At 46.9% G+C, this 18,593-nt stretch overlaps 1 protein-coding gene across 1 annotated transcript in view; it reads right to left on the bottom strand.

Moving 5' to 3' along the window:
• CACNG2 (calcium voltage-gated channel auxiliary subunit gamma 2) overlaps window positions 1-15,055 on the bottom strand; it is a 141,610-nt gene extending 126,555 nt beyond the window's left edge. The window contains exon 1 of the mRNA XM_007975652.3: window positions 14,055-15,055. Coding sequence (XP_007973843.1) covers window positions 14,055-14,265 — 211 coding nt within the window. The 5' untranslated portion in view covers window positions 14,266-15,055. The remainder of the gene's footprint in view (window positions 1-14,054) is intronic.
• Between the last annotated feature and the right edge of the window lie 3,538 nt (window positions 15,056-18,593).

Genomic DNA, 18,593 nt, shown 5'->3' with positions numbered 1-18,593 from the left:
GAAAAAAGAAAAAAAGTAGCTGAAATGAAATGGACTGATAGAGGTGCTGGGACTGAACTTTCCCAGATCTGTGCACTCTGAATTTATTTGGTGCCTGGGAAGAAGGTGGTTATCCTCATGGAAGAGGCAAAGAAACAGGCCCAGCCCGCCAGTGGCAGGGGTGGGATTTAGATCCTTGTCTACCAGAACCCGCTGGTCATGCTCTGAAACCTTGCATCTCAAACTGTGGTCTGCAGACCTGTGGCATCAACCTCACCTGGGCACGAGAAACGGAGTCTCAGCGCCCACCTGGAGCCCCAGATCAGTATCTGCATTTCAGCAAGATCCCCAGGTGATCTGTGTACACATTAAAATTTGAAGGTGCTGCTCTAGACCAAGTGCTCTGCTCTCTCCTTAACCTCATCCTTTTGGGAACAGACTTGGGTGATTCCATTTTCTTCATCTGCTTTGGGCCTATCTCCTTTGTTCTACTGTTGGTGAACTCCTATTCATCCTGCAGAACCCACTGCAGAGGGCCCAGCCTTTAGGACCTCTTTCCTGACCTCCTCAAATAAAGTTGCTCTCTTTTCTCCCCTTTACTTGTGCCTTCATCGAGTCCCTGAGCTCACTGGTAATGGTTTTGGTGTCTGCCTGTCTCTTCTAGGCTTTGGTCTCCTTCAGAGCAGGGGCGTGTCTTCTTTCACCCAAAAAACATTTACTAAGCACCTACTGTGGGCCAGGCACTGCTCTCAGTCCCTGGGCTATGGCAAGTCAATAAGACAGACAAGGACCCTGGTCTCATGGAACTCACATTCCAATTAGAAATAATACATACAGTAGACAAACAAATTCAGAGAGCGTAAAATCCAACAAAGAAATTAAAATCGGCAAGAGAGACGGGGAAGAGGAAGGGCAGACTCCCTTCGGCAGCTGATTTGCTTCTGTGATCTGTGAACTAGCACAGAGCCTGGCTTACATTAAACATTCAAAAATTATCAAGTTAAATCAGGTCTGACCGTTCTCTGAGATTCCAACGACAGGTCTTTAAGTTAATATTCTTTCTGGGCAATTACTGGGCAATTTTTCCTCTCCAGAAAACGAAAATTTCTCTCTTCTCCATGAAACCTTCCAAGGTAGAAATGAGAAGTAGTAAATCTCTCCGTCCCGCAGCAGGTCTCCCTCCCATCTCTCTGCAGCCAGCACCAACAGCGTGGCCTGTCGCCCTGGCACCTGGCACTCAGTTATTGAATAAAACATGCCACGTGGCTGGTCACCACAACGGGGTGTGCTTCCCGAACTGGGGTCAAGGTCAGAAAATGTCAGCCTCTGAAAGGGAAGCTGCCAAGGTGGCCTAAAATGGGTGAGCATCTCTCTCTTTAAAAGCAACAACTCACCCTGGGGAGGTTCTTTAAAAGGGAGTAGATGAGGCTAGCCTTCCACCTGAATCTTATCAGCAGGCCCTGCTCAGGAATGTGGGATATTGATGCATTTATTTACAGATGCATGGCTTTCTTCTTCCCTCTGTCTGTGTGAGCTGCTACACCCTGTCTGCGCTGGTGTCGTTTTAGTTCTGTCTTCAGCTGTCAAAAGACGAAGACTCTACCTCTAATTTGCCACAGGCGTAGAGGAGGATTTGCAAACTTGGACGCCTACAGAGGCCAGGCGACGGCCACGCACGGTGGAGCGGAGCAGCCATGTAAGCCACGTAAGACACTCGGGAGCGGTGGGGACTTGGGGGGAAGTGCAAGGCACCTGCCGCACGGAAGAGACATCTGCTGCCCAGATCTTGCTGATGGCTGCCAAGCAGGGATAGGGCCCAGGGTTACACAAATCTTGTTTTTTTTTTTTTTTTTTCCCCAAGGGAACCAAAAATGTGGATTTTTATGGGAAAGTTTTCAATATGTAGAACATTTGAGGGCCAAGCACAGCTCGCTTGCCAATCAACTGCTAGCATCATAAATAATAAACACACCACTGGTAATGACAGCACCCGACATTTGTCAAATGCTGGCTGTGTGCCGGCGCCTCGGTAAGCACTCTATGTGGAGCGTCCCACCAAAATTTCACAAGCAATTCGGGAGGGAGACACAATGATTATCCCCGTTTTACACGTGAAAAATAGACTTAGGCTATATTCCTTGTCCAAGGGAGCATAGCTCATAAGTGACAGGGGTGGGATTTGAACCCAGGCTGTCAGATGTGAACTGACATGAACTCCAGGCCTGGCTGGGAGAGAATTGCATCTTTATAACAATGATGACGATGATGGGAAAAATCTGAGATTAAATATGCATCATAATCCCACATGTCAAGCTTTTTTCTGTATTCACTCACTCATTCATTCAGCAAATGCTGAGCAATCTCACCATATAATCATCCCTCTGTGATGAGGTCTCTGCTCAATCTCATCCCTCGTTACTAACACCTTCCCCTACCTCCTCTCCCGTACCTGGTTCTCCCACAATAGTATAAACCTCAAGTGGTCCCCTAAACACTTCATGCTTATTCACACATGGTAGTAACTTGGTAAATTTTGTTGAAGAAATAGATGAGGGAACTCATGATCTAGAGGAAGACACAGGAATGGAAGCAAGCAACATAAAAGGTATTAGATGCTGGGATCTGGAGGGAGCTGACCCCAGGTGGGAGGGAGCAGAGAGAGGTGACAACTTCACTAAGTCCTGGAGATAAAGTAGGATGTGGCTGGGATAGGGGCCTTTTGGCAGAAGGCAGGGGAGAGGGAGTATCTGTATTCACTTCTCCGCCTTCACAAACTGCAAGGAGACCGATGTCCTTGCATTTTGAAGGACCTTCTGTTTTCAAAGCCGTGAGGAAATCTGGCAGTCCCTTACCTTTTCCCCACTCTGCCCTGGGTAAGGAGCATATCCTAATCTAAGCTCAAAATGCTGAAGACTTCATCATGCAAGGGAGTACAAACAGCCTTTCTGTTCAGCATTGCCCTCAACATCTGAAAGAAATTTATTTATAGACTTGGGGGCCAACGGAAAATGAAAGATATAATTAGTGTCATAGAAGGCGGTGCACAGGTTTTGAGGTTGGACAGGCTTGGGTTGGAATCCCAGCTTTGCCATTTGCTGTGTGACCTGGGGCAAGTTACTTAACATCTCTGAGCCTCTTAAGATGGAGTTAATGGGTATCACAGCACATATCTTCAGAATTGTGAAGATTAAATAAGAGCCTCTGGAGAGCATCTAAAACAGTGCTTAGCACAAAGGAAACACTCAGTGAATGACTACCTATTATTATTGTTGTTAGTATTAGTACTGAAGTTACGGCAGAACAGTTGTTTTGCAGGATTACCTACTCTGCAAACGTGGTGGAGGAAAACTGGAGACAAGCGCTATCAACACTAGGGAAAATTCAGGAAGGAGAAAGGATAAAATGTGTCCCTCATCAGAGATAGAGAGATCCAGGTTGGGGGGAAATATGATAGAAAAGAGTGCATACATCCCTTAAGCAGAGAAAATGAAGGAGGAGAGCCATGGGGCAAAACTGGGATAAGAATTGGTCTAGGGGTTGGCAGTGGCTGGTCTCCAGTGAGTTTTGCCTAGTGCAAGGTCAGAGAGGCTGGCACTGGGGCATTGAAGTTGCATGATGGAGGGGGTGGCAAAACAAGGGGTGGATTCTTCGTACAACGAGGCTCCAGCAACCGTGCACCTGGGATCTTGTACCTGATCCTTGGCATGCTTGTTAGCAGAAGGAAGGCTACCCAAGGTCAAAGAAGTTCAGGAGAGAGTGAATGAATATGGTGAATGAATATGTCAATAGTGGGACGGCACTCTGCAAAGGCAAACCCAGGGCTGCTAAGTAAGTGCCTCTGGGCCCGGAGGTAACTAACAAGGATTGCAATCGAGAGAAAAGATGACTGCTTTCCAGCAGGCAGTGACTTATCAGCTTTTATGGCAAAGCTGGGGCCCAGGAGGCACCCCAGAGGACCTCCCAGGTTGCAGGGGAAACACCTGCTTGTTATCAAGGGTTTTTCAGCATGTGGTTTCAGCCAAGCTTAGGAGAAAAGACTGGTCAATGGATGCCTGGAGTTTTTGTTTAAAAGCCCATCTCCTTCACTAGGTGGGCAACTCCCTGAGGCCAGGCCCCATCTCTTTATTCGTTCATTTGACACCTAGCTCCCAAGCACTTTCTTAGTGCCAGACATTAGACAAGACTTTGGGGAGATGGCGATGGACAAGGCAGACATGGTCCCTGCCTTCATGGGGCTTCCAGTCTTACAGGGGGACTCAGGTCAGAAACATGTATGTGCTAAAAAAATAAAAACAGAAAGTTAAAAAAGAAGCCAGGCGCAGTGGCTCATGCCTGTAATCCCAGCACTTTGGGAGGCCAAGGTGGGTGGCTCACCTGAGGTCAGGAGTTCAAGACCAGACGAGCCAACATGACAAAACCCCATCTCTGCTAAAAATACAAAAATTAGATAAGCATGGTGGCATGCACCTGTAATCCCAGCTACTTGGGAGGCTGAGGCACAAGAATCGCTTGAACCCAGGAGACGGAGGCTGCAGTGAGCCGAGATTGCACCATTACATTCCAGCCTGGGCAACAGAGTGAGACTCTGTCTAAAAAAAAAGGAAAATAATGTTAAAGAGGGGGACAGGACTGGGGGGGCTACTGTAGACAGGGTGGTCAGGAAGTCTCCTTGAGAAGGTGATATTTGAATAGAGGCTTTCTGTAGCCACATATTTGTAATGGCAGGGCCTAGCACATAGTATGTGTTCAGTCATGCTTGTTATGCTGGGAAGTGAGAAGAGAAGGGGGGACAGGACGTCTCTCTATTGTACATCACTTACAATCTCCCTTCTCCCCTTTACTCTCTGTTTACTACGTCTAACTTAGTGCAAGTCACCTGGTCACTGCAACCACCTTGTCACCTGCTCAGCAAGTCTCACCAGCCTGACCCACTCCTCATCCCGTCCACTAAGCCCTCAACAACCAGTGACCTAGACAGTGGAAAAGCCAGTTGTGACGATCCTACCTGGCTTCCTACCTTTCTGGGCCTCCCTTTTCTTTCATGCTGAAACACAAATGTCTCTGTGAGGCATTTCTGTGCCTTTGGGGTCTTATCTCTGCTGCCTTCCAGCCTCATCCCTCTCTGCTTTCTACCTTCCATGGGACCATTGGCATTGCCAATGCCCAACACATGGGCATCTGTTTCTGCACATGCTGTTCCTGCTGTCTGAAGTACTCTTTCTTTCCTTAGCTTGCTCACCCATACTTTGCATCCTTGAGAACTCAGTCCTCTCTGGCATCCCTTCCTCCCCAATCCCTGTGCTCCCAGAATCCCCTGTATGTACATTTCATGCTCTGCAGTTATCATCGTCTGTTCACTGGGGTATCTCCTCTACTAGACTAAATTCCTTGAGGGCAGAGATTGAGTCTTTCAACTCTATCCTAGAGTCCCACACAGTACCTGGCAAAAACTCGGGAACAGTTGTTGGAAAAGAGCAACCATCACCCTTTTCCTCCTCAAGCAAGTTGCTAGTAAGGCCACATGCTGCTCTATGCTGCTTCCTGAGTCACGGGGCAGGCACCAGCTGCATGCTGGAGAAATCCTCTGGGCTCTCTTAGCACCCTGCCTACGTTTCTTCCTGCTAGCAAGATAGCTGACCGTCTTCTTTTGATTCTAAGGCATGTATTTTAAGTTGCAAGATTTTTGAAATTAGAGTGTATTTTATAATTAATGTGGAACATTAAATTTGTCGCCCTCTGCCCTGAAGGCTGTTTTTTGGTAGATAGGTCATTTTACAATTAGCTGTGTCTTAGAACTGAGCGAATACGGAACTGGGAGAATAAAGCCTTTTATGTACCCAGGAGAAAGGACTGGGGGCTGGCTAGGCTGTCGCAGTTCACCAGCAATCCCACAGCTGGTGACATGCATTTCCTAGCATTGGGGAGCACAGTTAACATCTCTCTTATTCCTATTTTCAAAAAGTCTGGTGTTATAACTGAGCCTCATTCAAATTGCTGCTGAAATCCTCAATAATCCTAACTGATTGTAAAAGATGCCAAGAATCTCTCTGAATTTGTGGGAGGGTAATAAGAAGAGGTGGCACTAGGCTATAGGGCTGTCTCAAATGTCTAGGATGAAACAGCACTGTTTTGCAAGGTTCCTTTTCTTTAGGGTCCCTGCTAGGCCTCCCCTGGAGGGTCTTGGAAGCAGGGTTAGGAATTTGTTCACGACTGCCTACCTAAGTTTCACACAGGGTAGGCATCCACTATCAACACATTTTAAAATTTAGTTGATTGAAAGTTATTTGAGTCTATTTTCACCCTTCTCTGAACTTTCATGGGTAGTTGAGAAGCCTAAGAAACCACTGTATTCAGATCGGTGTGGAAGCAAAAGCAGCATGGCAAAGAAGGAAAGCAGCCGGGCACGGTGGCTCACGCCTGTAATCCCAGCACTTTGGGAGGTCGAGGTCGGAGGATCACTTGAGGTCAGGAGTTTGAGACCAGCCTGTCCAACATAGTGACACCCAATCTCTAGAAGAAACTTAAAAATGAGCCAGGTGTGGGGTCGGACGCGGTGGCTCACGCCTGTAATCCCAGCACTTTGGGAGGCCGAGTTGGGTGGATCACAAGATCAGGAGATCGAGACCAACATGACGAACACTGTGAAACCCCGTCTCTACTAAAAATACAAAAAAAAAAAAAAAAAAAAAAAAGAAAAAGAAAAATAGCTGGGCGTGGTGGCGGGCTCCTGTGGTCCCAGCTACTTGGGAGGCTGAGGCAGGAGCATGGCGTGAACCCAGGAGGCGGAGCTTGCAGTGAGTGGAGATCACGCCATTGCACTCTAGCCTGGGCAACAGAGCGAGACTCCATCTCAAAAAAAGAAGAAGAAAAAAAATGAGCCAGGTGTGGTGACTTGTGCCTGTCATCTCAGCTACTCCAAAGACTGGGGCAGGAGAATCACTTCAGCCCTGGAGTTCAAGGCTGCAGTGAGCTAGGATTGTGTCACTGCACTCTCAAAAAAAAAAAAAAAAAAAAAAAAAGGCAGAAAGAAAGAAAAGAAAAAAAAAAGGGAACAGCTGTTCCAATCCTTACAACAACTATAAAGGCAGGTATTTTTATCCCCATTCTGTAAAGTAAGTATAAGTCACAGAGACAGAATCGACTAACCCAAGGGCATACAGCTTATAAGCGAGAAGCCAAAAAACAACAGAATGCGACGCTTTAATAAGACTAACAAAGCACTTTAGGTCCTGACCACTTCCACTTGCCCCTCCTGCCCCATCCAGCATCACCTCCCTGCTACTCCCCCACCCCCCACCCCTCTCAGTTTCCTATCCACCCTGGCATTCTCTCGGTACTAGTCTCGTTCCTTCCTCACCCACCTCTGGACATGCCGCCCTCCAACCTGGAACGTGCTTTCTTCCTCTCTTCACCTGGGTTAACTCCTATTCATCCTTCAGATCTTCACTCCCATCTCACCTCCTCAGGGAAGCCTTCCCTGGTTAGCTACAATCCCAGTATTGTGAGCTCACGTCTCATGCATCTCCTGCGAATAGCGCTTATCAGAGCTGTAATTTATATATATGTGAGATTATGTGAATTGGGATTCAAATGATGTGAATTGGAGTTCACCAAGGTCAGTGACCCTGAAGGACGCTGCTTCCTATGATGTCCTCATCTCCTGGCCTAGTGCTTGACGCTTTATAGGGGCTCATGAAAGATTTCACCAATAAAATAAATGAGTGAAGGAATTGCCCCATCTCTGGCTGTGAGCTAACCTGGAAACTTACAATGCCTATTGCATTTGAATATGGGTTTTTGACCAAAATACTTATATTTGAGGTTAAAAGGAGACATTACATTTTGATAACATATTTCTTGCATTATCAGACTGGATCTATATCTTCTCCTCCTCTCGACCTGAAAGTGAGCACTCAAGGGAAGCTCTCCCCCAGGATCTGTGACAGACACTTTAGATGGTGTGGAGGGAGGAAGGTGTGGCCAGGATCTATTTAGAGGACTTGCACCCCTGGCACTTCCTTAGCAGGCATTTATTTTCTCTCCAAGCACTTTTTGTTTCCATTATCTTTTTTATTATTGTCCGTTATGCATTCAGTCTTTCTCTCTCTCTCTCTTTCTCTCCATCTCTCTCTCCCTCCTTCTATCTCTCCCTCTTTCCTCTCACTCCTTCCTCTGTATTGAGTTCATTATTTATTTTTTAGAATGTTAAAAAAAAATAATGCTTTGGCAGTATGGAGGGACCACCCTTTCTGAACACCCACACTGTAGCAGGCAGTAGTCATGGGTTCATTTATTAACAAGGTAGATTGACTTCTTGCACTGTCATGATTGCTGTGGGCACAGCAATGAGCAGAACAGATGAAAATCCCTGCCCTCATGGAGCTGACAGTCTAGTGGTGAGAGACAGACACCACATATAATGAGTAGAGGACAGAGCATGCTACAAGGCAGTAAATACTCTGTAAAAATGAAACAGCAAAGGGGGATGGATGAGGAGTGTAGGTGGAGATTGCTGATTGCAATTTCAAATAAGGTGGTCTGAGAAAAGGGAGGACAGACATCCACTCATTTAATCCCTAAGCCAGCAACTGCCCTTTGAGGAGGAGATTATGCCTCTTTTTTTTTCCAGATAAGGAATTTGAGGGTTAGAGGGGTTGAGTAACTTGCCCCAGATCACACAAGGCTGCAGTGCAGGAAGCAAACCCAGGTCTGTGTGGCATCAGTTCTTTCAACGAGACCACAAAAACTTCATCTGAAAACTTCGGTGAGTTACATAGGACGTAAATTTGCTATTTTCTGAAAATGCTTGAAAACATAAACTCACAGATCATTTACACTGAGGACATCTCCGAAATGAAAGGACAAAATAAAGAGGCACATGGTGAGTGTGGCCTGAAGTTCGGGGTTAGAAATTGACTGCTGCATTTCCTTAGACTCAGCTACTCAGCTCACAGGCGGTGTGGACCAGGGCACAGTCGTTGTCACCCTGAAAGGTGCAAAGCGGCTCAAGATGGCAGCTAGGAGGGAGGGGTATGCAGAGGAGTGACGGGGTTGGGACTCATTCTTCCTGAGATGCTCAGGTTGACTGCTCAGTGAGGGATGCTCAACAAAAAGCAGACTGGATAGAACAGTGCTTGTTAGTGAATATAAGTGGGAGGCCACCTTGGCTCGGGTCTACTGCCCAGAGCCCTCTGGAGGCTTTCAGAGTGCACGGGATAGGGGGACAATGTAGCTCGATGAGTCATAAGGAACCTGGATTCAAGTTCTGGCTCAGCCACTGCCTGCCACTCAACTTTGGTGTGTTCTTTACTCCTGTGAGCCTCATTCAGCTCACCCGGAAAGGGGAAGCAAGGGCAGGCAGTGTGGTGTGAACTGACCAGGACTCCAGGTAGAGGAGTCAGGTTTGGCTAACACGGTGAGAATGGCTAGGAATGCTAGGCCTCGCTGTATGGAAAAGCTGCTGATTAGAACCCAAGCCTGAGGGAAAGTTGTCAGGGTTCTTTGAATTGGATGGGAGGTTTGTGAAAGAGTAGAAGGTTCTACTGGAGCTAAGCAGGGGTGGGCCATTCTAAGGCCTCGTCTCTGCTCAGAGGTGTCTGTTCTAGGGAATATTGATTTCACGCTGAACTTTGGTATACTTTAAAAGCAGAAAAGGGAAGAAAATCAATTGATTATTTTTTTTTCTTTCCTATAGAGGCTGTGTGCATGGATCATTTTTCTTTACCTTTGCTTGAGTAATTTGCCTTCACTATAGCCAATTAGGAGCTGTGCAACCTCAATGACTGACTCCTTTTGAATTCACTTATCTTATAATAGTGAATTCATGACTCATTATTATTCTTATAAAAAAAGAAGTTCCAGGAAGAACAAACAAATCATTCTGACTTCTGCACCCCCTTCTCTCCCTCTCTCCTTCTCCCTTTCTCCCCACTCTCCTCCCTCTTTCTCTCTCTTTCGATCACTTGGTTGTCACATGTCCTTATGATGTTTGCATTCATCTCGGTAATTTTAAGAATTTCTGCATCAATCCATTGATAAATATTTCTTCTGCACTTCCTGTGTCCAAAGTACCTAAAGAAAGTCAAATTATCTTGGGAATTATGGAGCAATACTTGCACAGTGTGAAGATCTGTTAGTACCTTCCAGATTCAGCCCACCTGGGCTAGAAGGCAAGCGTGTCTGGGAAAGGCTATTGGCTTTCCTAAAATAAAAGATGCATCCTTTTTCTATTTCTGCAGAATAAGAGATCCATGGCTGAGCTGAGTGCGGAGCACTGTATCACCTCGCAGGCCGTCATGAACTTGGAAAAGACAATTTGGGACCATTGAGATACTTCTTGCTCAAAGAGAGCAAAGATGTAGAGTGACTGGCAGAGCCCCCATGAGCAAGCATCCTGGTGGAGGCAAGACAGGAGAAGCCACTGATGGATAAGGAGCTGAGATATTCAGCAGAGGGAATCTGACAGCCTGGACAGAGAGTAAGATTTCTGTTCTGCCTTACAGTAAGGCAAAACGGACAGAGCGGGAAAGAAAACACAGAGTTTGCTTCCTCTACAGACCACATTATGCCTGCTATTGGCTCGACCTCTGCAGGTCTGGAAATCCTTTGGGGGAGCCACAGAGCCAGGACAGAAGGGAGGAAGGCATAGGAGAGACTGAGCACCAAGAGTGAATTTCTCGCTGTCCCTGGAGACGATGTTTCCTTTAGGTGACAGCAGAGGTTAATATCCTGAGCAGCAAGTCACCAGGCAGCCTCGAGACACCTTGCTTGAACAAGCTGTTTTAGCATCTTGTTGTAGATTTCATTGAACTCTTCTTCTCTGAGCATAATTCTCTGAGCCAATTCATCTCTCCATGCAGAGATTCTTAATTCAGCTTTCTTGAAAAGTTCACGAACTTCTATCACTCCCACCTACCTGTATCCACATACACACTGTCCTCTCCCACCCATGCTCCTCAAATCCCCCTAAGGACACCAGCCTGCTAGGGATTTCAAGTTCACACACACAGACTTTTCAGTCTGCAGAGGGAGAAAATAAGGGTGGTGGTTTTTCCCCTGGCCCTTCTCCCCCTCCCCCTGTGCCTGTCCCTAACAGGTGGTCATGTTCTCATTCTTCAGCAGACTAGTTAATTTCAAAAGCAGCCTTAGAGGCAAGGACTTTTTTTTCCTATTCTTATTTTCATCAAGAGGTGAACGAAAATAATCACCTCGGGAGACAAAAAGCACTAATGAAAACCAGAGAGCAAAAGAGATCAGAGGACGACAGGGTTGGTTTTCATCTGGAGTCATTAGCGGCATCTTAGAAAGAAGACATGAATTCTGTTTGCAATTTCTCCGGATTGGGCAGAAAATACAGATCAAGTGGTTAAGGGGTAGGGGGTGGGGGGATCTTTTTTGAAAGTCCAATTTTTCACACACACAAAGAAACACAAGTTGAGGGAACCCAAAGCACTAACAACTTGATCTCCATAGAAAGCAACCCCATCGTGAGTGCTCATAAAAGCAAGCACACTGCCAGCCCCCAAGGACTGTCTATGCCAACTTCCAGAAAAAACTGAACTTACAGCCTTTGGAGATCAGTGCAGTCTTTGAAAATAAGAGGCTTACAGTCTCCAAACCACTTGCTAAGTGGCCAAGGCCCATCTTCCTAAGGTGGTCCCAGGCCTGCAAAGCTCCAGTTGACAGAGGCTTTGGAAATTAAAGGCCAGGTCAAAAGCAGGCCCGGAGCTCCAGCCCTTCCTGCCCCGGCCATGGCTACAAGTGGAAAGGGAGTATCATCCCTGAGGAGAGCCTGGCAGGGCCCCACAATACTGCCCCAGGGCAGCGAGGCCCCGCTGGGGTGTGTGGCCCAACCCACAGTGCCTGTGCGCATCACACAATCCTTGGGAAGTGTTGCAATTCTAACCCTTTACAGACGATTCAGGGAGAGAGGGAGTGTGCAGCTTGGAGAGAAAGTTGAAGGGGGTGGGCAGCACATTTGGGGATGTGGACATCAAACAGATGGAATTTTAATGAAAATACTTAAGCCTTTTTAATGCATGGGTGATATAAAACTGCCTCTAGTCTGTTTGCCTTCCGGGAATTACACAATGTTTAAAAGATCACAATATTAAGAATTTGGAAATAAAACGCAGATTTAGAAAAGTATATTTATGCCAACCCACCCATTTCTGGGTGTATTTACACTAAAACAATGTCTTGTCTCTCCTCTAGTCTCTTGGCTACCTATCTCCCTTCATCCATCTAACTAAAATCCAAGGAAAGCAAATTGCCACTATGATCATTTCCCTAAAGCGGTCCTCATTCACTTTGCTTTTCTTCTCTTTTGGAATAAAAGTCTGTCATAAATGTTTAATTAAATGGAAGTCTTCCCACTGTTAATGACTAGCTGTATGAAAGGCTTTTCATTTTTTTAAGGAGGGGGTGTGTGTGTGCGTGTGTTTAAAACAGTCCCTATTAATTTCTTGATATTGATTCTCTGGCTGGGGAAGAGCATATAGTATTCAGCATAGAGCTCCTCTGCAGAATATGTTAAAGGCAGCAGTTTGGATTGAGAAAGGGCACCAAATGCAGTATGCGTCAAATAGACCATCGCTCAATGAAGTCACTTAGCTATTCAAAACATGTTCAGCCATCACTCAACCGTTTGCACCAAGAATGTTGGGAGGGGGGCATGGGATTTGTGCTCTTTCCCAGATGTAATCATTTCCCAAAGAGTGGCTTTTGCTCAGTTTGGGTTAGACCCTGGGGCCACATCAGTTTCTCCCTCACCCATCCATTTCTCTCTCTTCTCCCCCATCCCCTGGTCTCAACTCCTTGCATCACCATCCCATGTTGAGCTTAACAAACAATCCTGCGGTCCCTGCTTCCCGACGCTGCCTCAGACGGCCTCCAGTATTGGTTCATATCAGAAGCAAAGCACATAAGCCTTTTTTCCCCCCACACGGAAGCATATGTATCTCTCTGTGCTCGTCTTTCTACGGGTGACTTGCACACACAGACATATATAGCCATTCAAATGCAGTCCCTCATATTAAAGTCTGTTGCCAAATGCAGGTTGGATGACCCACAGGAGTTTTTTTCTGTGCTTATTAATGTGTCCCAGAAGTATATGCCTTCATCCATAGCCTGATCCCCCAGCCTTTACACTGTGGCGGCCCCTGTGCTCACAGCACAGACACACATGCCTCAACACTCCGCAAGATCAAGGCAAACAGCTGACACCCCCTCAACCTCCCCATGCCCTCGCCTCCCTCCCTCTCTGCCTGCCTGCACAATGTCTGATTCTCAAGCCGGCTGCAATGCTGACTCTACTAGCTTCTGGCTAACAGACATGTCACTCTGTGGAAGCCTAACCCGCAAGTGAATTGCTGTTTATTAGAACTTGGGCTTGTTTCCTGTGAGAGACGTATGTATTTTTAGACTTTGTAAACGTTAAAACACACAAATACACACACGCAGCCAGCCACCTCGAACGATCTGTGTGGCTCATAGACATTACGAAATGCTCTTGAACTCAGCTTGAGATCCTGGAATAATTAGGATTTACCACATAAGGATTCTTAGAAACAACATATTCTTTTTTTTAAATAGGGAGATTTGCAGATGGTGATGCATCTAGGACTTTTGGGGAGTAAGGAGAAGAGGAGGGAAAAGGGAAGAGCATTTTTGAATTCTTCATTGCAAAAAGAGAAACAGCATAGACAGAAGCAATTATTTTACCCTCTCATAGATGGCAATGCTAAATTGGATGGTAAATCCTAATGACTCCAAAGCAGGCAGAACACCTTTGACTTTTTAAAGACAATCTCTTGTCGTTTTCACCATGTCATAGATTATTCCAATGAGGATGTTTGAGGGGAAGAGGGTGGTGGAGGCAAGGGAGTAGAGTATGGGTTTTGCTTATTGATTTTTTTTTTCCTCTGAAACTAACCCAACCAACCTTGATCGGTGGTGGAAGGAGTGAACTAAGAAAATGGTGGAATGTAAAGGGGACTTATTTGGAGGAGGGTGGGGGGGGGAGTGAAAAGGGAGGGGTGGGGTGGAGAGGGGGGAGGAGATGGGAAGTCAAATACCTTCTAGGCAGCAGGTTCTCCATAATCCGGAATGGGTCATAACTTCCTCGTTCTTTTTGCTGGTTTCATTCTCACTGACACTTTTGGTCTTGCAAACCCCTCTGGAGTAGAGCCAATAGTCGGTTCCCACAGCTATGGTCATCAGGCTGAAGGCAGCGAAAGCACCAACGGTGGTTAAAAGCATTTGAACACCTCGATCAAACAGCCCCATAATTCTTCATTATATAAACACCCAACCGACTTCTGGTTCTCGGGAGAGTGTGTGTGAGGGTGCAAGTACTAAAGCCAAAAAAAAAAATAAATAAAAATAAAAATTATTCCACTACTAATATAATGGATATATGTATGAATAGAGAATATGGAGAGTTATAAAAAAAGGGAGGTAAGAAAGCTCACGGAAAAGAGTGTAAATTATAAAGATCACACGGGAAGAGGCTTGCCTTTTGAGATCAGAAACTGTTCCAGTTGCAGTGTTTTTTTTAAAAAAAAAAAAAGAAAAAAATAAAAAGACACCCCCCACCCCCCCAAGTGAGATGCCTTAATCTCTTTTTCTAAAATTCTGGTCTCCAGTTTCCATATGTGATAGCTAATTTGGAGATGGCTTCCACAGTGAACCAGGGAACAGCCGAATTCTCAACACCATTTCTCATGGTCGGGACCTAGACAGTTAGAGATTGTAAGAGCCGAGATGCAACCTTCGGTCTTCGTTCTCGGCTCTGCGGCCTGCGCCATGAAAATCCTTTGCTTCGCCAGTTCTCTTCCTTGGGGGGTCTCGGCGCTTTCGTTTCAGACCAGACTTCCCAGTATTCTGTAAGCCCTTGAGCTCAGCTGCACAGGTGCGGGGGTCTCGCTTTCCATGGTTTTGCCCGGGCAGCGGCGGCGGCGGCGGCGGCAGGGCGGGCAGGCGCGGCGGCGGCGGCGGCGGCGGCAGGACGAGCGGCGGTGGCGCTTATTGTTGTTGGTGGCGGGGGTAGTGTTGGCGAAGTGGGGGAGAGAGGGGGTTTCTCCCGGAGAATCGAGGCGGGTTTCCCTCCCGCTATCTGCAAAGCTCCTGGAAACGAGGGAGCCGGCGTCTTGCTGCAGGGTGGGCCGCGCGCCTGCCCCCCACTCGCTGCCGGCTGGGCCCCCGCGGAGGCGCTCCCACCTACTGCATTACGGGTGGTGCTGAACCGGACAGCTCCCTGCGCCGCCCGCTCCGCGCGCTCCCCGGCTCCCAGGGCCGCCCTCCAGGAGGGGGGCGCGGGCCAGAGTCCTCCCTCCCCGGGGCAGCAAGGCCAGCGCAGAGCGGGGGCCGCCTTTCCTCTTTTTACCCCTCTCCCAAATCCTAAAATGAGCGCTCTCCTGGGCTCCCGGGGCTTAGAGGAAGGCGTAGCTAGAGATAGCTCTCTCCCTCTCCCTCTCTCTCTCTCTCTCTCTCACACACACACACACTCTCTCTCTCTCCCCTTCCCTCCCCCCTTGGTGTTTCTTCCAGCTCAGCCTCCTTCTCATTCCATCTCTACGTGCCCAGAGCTTCAAATACAACCCTCCCATCACAGTCAGACGGGCACAAAACTTCAACGAGCCGTTTCTCTGCCTGGAAGCGGCGAGCATGTAACCTGGACGGGTAATTACAAACACGTCTTTACGTGTTTTTTAAATCATTGTTTTCACTTTTCTTTGCTGGGGATTTATTTTGTTGGTCCGTTAGCTGTATCTTCTTTCGGTTTTCCTCTCTCCTCTCTGTCTCTCTCTGGCTTACCAGGGGGTGTGCATTGCTCTGTCTGCGTCTCTGTAGTTTTCCGTGAAATTCCAAATCTTGCTTCTACAAGCAGACATTTTGGAAAGATTATTCGTGGAAAAGGGTGCAAAAGGGCGACTCGTAGCTGGGACTTGAGTAATGATTTTCATTTCAGGGATAAACATGTTCTCAGGGGAAGTGGGTGAAATGTGAATCCTTCTAAGTATCCTAAGTCATTCATAAACTGGTTTGGAAGAGATAAAAAATCTTCCTTCTATGAACACTGGAACACCGAAACCCTCCTCTCTTCCTCAGAAGAATCATTGTGTGTGGGTTAATTACAGCGTCGCCTCTCATTTCTCTTATGTGCAACTTTTCCTTAATGTGACCTCTGGTAGAAAGAAGCACATTAATTTCTGCTGCTACAGATTACATTTTTTTCTCTGATCACTTTTATAGTTAAGTGAGTGAGAGCACATGAGGCATGATGGGGGTGCATGTTTTTGCATGTTTTTGATATTTTGTGTGTGTGTGTATGTGTTGGTGGGGGGGGACCCTGGAGAGGATGTGAGTATGATGAGTCAATTGAGGCAGGGGGAGTTGAGATGTTTCAATCCCATAACTCATTATTCAATACTTTCTTCTCTCTCCCTCTACTTTTTTTCTTGAGATTATTTGCTTGACAATTTCTCAGTGATGTGGTGATTATCAGAGAGTATATAAAAGATGAGTGAACTAAATACAGTCTTTCTTTGGTGTAAAGTCCATTGCCTAACTTCCTTCTCTCAGCTCAGAGTTGGTCTGTAGGTACGACCAGTGTATTCTTTTTGACAGAAAAACTACCTGTTTCTTTGCCCAGCACAAAATTTCCTTTCTACCACTCTGTTCTTTTCTCAGAACGGAAAGGCTCCTATGAGGGGCAGTTGCTGTGCTTCTGGTATCTGGGAGAGGTTTAGTGTCTGGAGAACAGAACCAAGGTTTCTGCAACCTCTGCTAAGGTACCTTTGGGGTACAGCAAGAGCTCTATTTGCAGACTGAAGACTTCTCCACTTTGGTTTCTTGTCCTGTGAGGATGGGGATGGGTATTGGAATGGGGAGGGCTGATCTGCTGATCCCATACAGCAGGGAACCTAGCAAGTTCAGCCAGTGGCTCAGGTGGCTGATTTTCAAGGCTTCTGTCCTTGAAGCAAAGGTGAGGGGCAGGCACCAAGTCCTCTTAGATAGGCTAGGCCTTTTGAGGAGAGTGGAGAGATTCTTGGGGGTAGTCACATGAGCCAAAGAGGCTTGCCCTCACTTATTGCTGTCACCTTGGTTGTCTTTGACCTGTCCAAAAATCCCTTTAGACTGCAGATAGAGCCCTTCTTCTCATCTCCCTCCCGCTTTCCTCTGAAGGTTTTACTCAAAAGAAAAAAATCAGTAACAGAGGCTCAGAAGCTTCTGTTTGTCCACAGAATCTGCTAATATCTTAGCCACTGACAGTGGCTGCAGCTTTAGCACCGTTTGATTAATCTTCTGGTCAGGTGATCATTGAGAAAAGGGAAAGGGGTGGGGGAGGAAAGCAACAGCTTTTAGGCTTCCAGCATGGACAGTGCAGAGACTACCAGAGAGAGAATGGGCCTGGGGCACAGCTTGACTCTGCTCAGTAACGGCATAGCTCCAAACAAGTTAAGTTCCTAGAGCCTCTGTCTTACCATATGTTAAATGGGCACTTTAGCACCTACCTCTTCCTTTCTGAAGCTCCTCCCAGCTTCTCCCTGCTTTTCACCACCAAGCCACCCATCCTATTCAGACCTCCACCATCGTACATATAGCACATAATTGTGTATGTGTTGTCTCTTTCACTGATTTGAAAGCTCTTTGAGGTCAACAGTTGTGTCTTGTTCACTGTTATATCTTTGGGACCTGGAGTATAGCTTTATACATAGTAGACACTTGATGAACAATGGCTGGAGTGATCACAGTAAGGGTTAAATGGTAGATGTGAAGTGCCTGACACATAGTAGGCACTCAATAAGTGTAGGTTTTCTCTCATTTCTCCTCCCCTCTTTTACATCCAAATTGGCCTCCTCCTCCTCCTTGTCCTCCTCCTCTCCTTCTCCTTCTCCTTCTCCTTCTCCTTCTCCTTCTCCTTCCCCTTCCCCTTCCCCTTCCCCTTCCCCTTCCCCTTCCCCCTTCCCCTTCCCCTTCCCCTTCCCCTCCTCCTCCTCCTCCTCCTCCTCCTCCTCCTCCTCCTCCTCCTCCTCCTCCTCCTTCTTCTTCTTCTTCTTCTTCTTCTTCTTCTTCTTCTTCTTCTTCTTCTTCTTCTTCTTCTTCTTCTTCTTCTTCTCTTTTTCTTCCTCTTCTTCTTCTTCCTCCTCTTCTTATTCCTCATGGGGTCTGCCTGTATCACCCAGGCTGGGGTGCAGTGGCGTGATCTTGGCTCAGGCACAACCTCCACCTCCTGGGTTCAAGCAATTCCCCTGTCTCAGCCTCCCGAGTAACTGGGATTACGGATGCCTGCCACCATGCCTGGCTAATTTTTGTATTTTTAGCACAGCCAGGATTTCACCATGTTGGCTAGGCTGGTCTTCCCAATCTAATTCTTCTTCTTAGGTTCCTTCTGCTGACCAGGCAAGGCTACCTGGGAAGAGCTGGCTTGTTACAAGCCGCGTTGGATGGTTGGGACGCACCAGGCATACTTAGTACTTAGTAGCTGCTAAATGGATACTCTTAGGGGGGCAGCTTTGTATGCCTGCATTTGGTTACTTGGGAAGGGCTTAGAGGAAATTAGCTGAAATGCCACAGGCCTATTTTGAGCTGCTGCTTCGATGTAGTGAAAA

Source organism: Chlorocebus sabaeus, chromosome 19, assembly GCF_047675955.1.
Source record: "Chlorocebus sabaeus isolate Y175 chromosome 19, mChlSab1.0.hap1, whole genome shotgun sequence".
NCBI lineage: Eukaryota > Metazoa > Chordata > Mammalia > Primates > Cercopithecidae > Chlorocebus > Chlorocebus sabaeus.
This window is presented reverse-complemented; position numbering and strand designations above follow the sequence as displayed.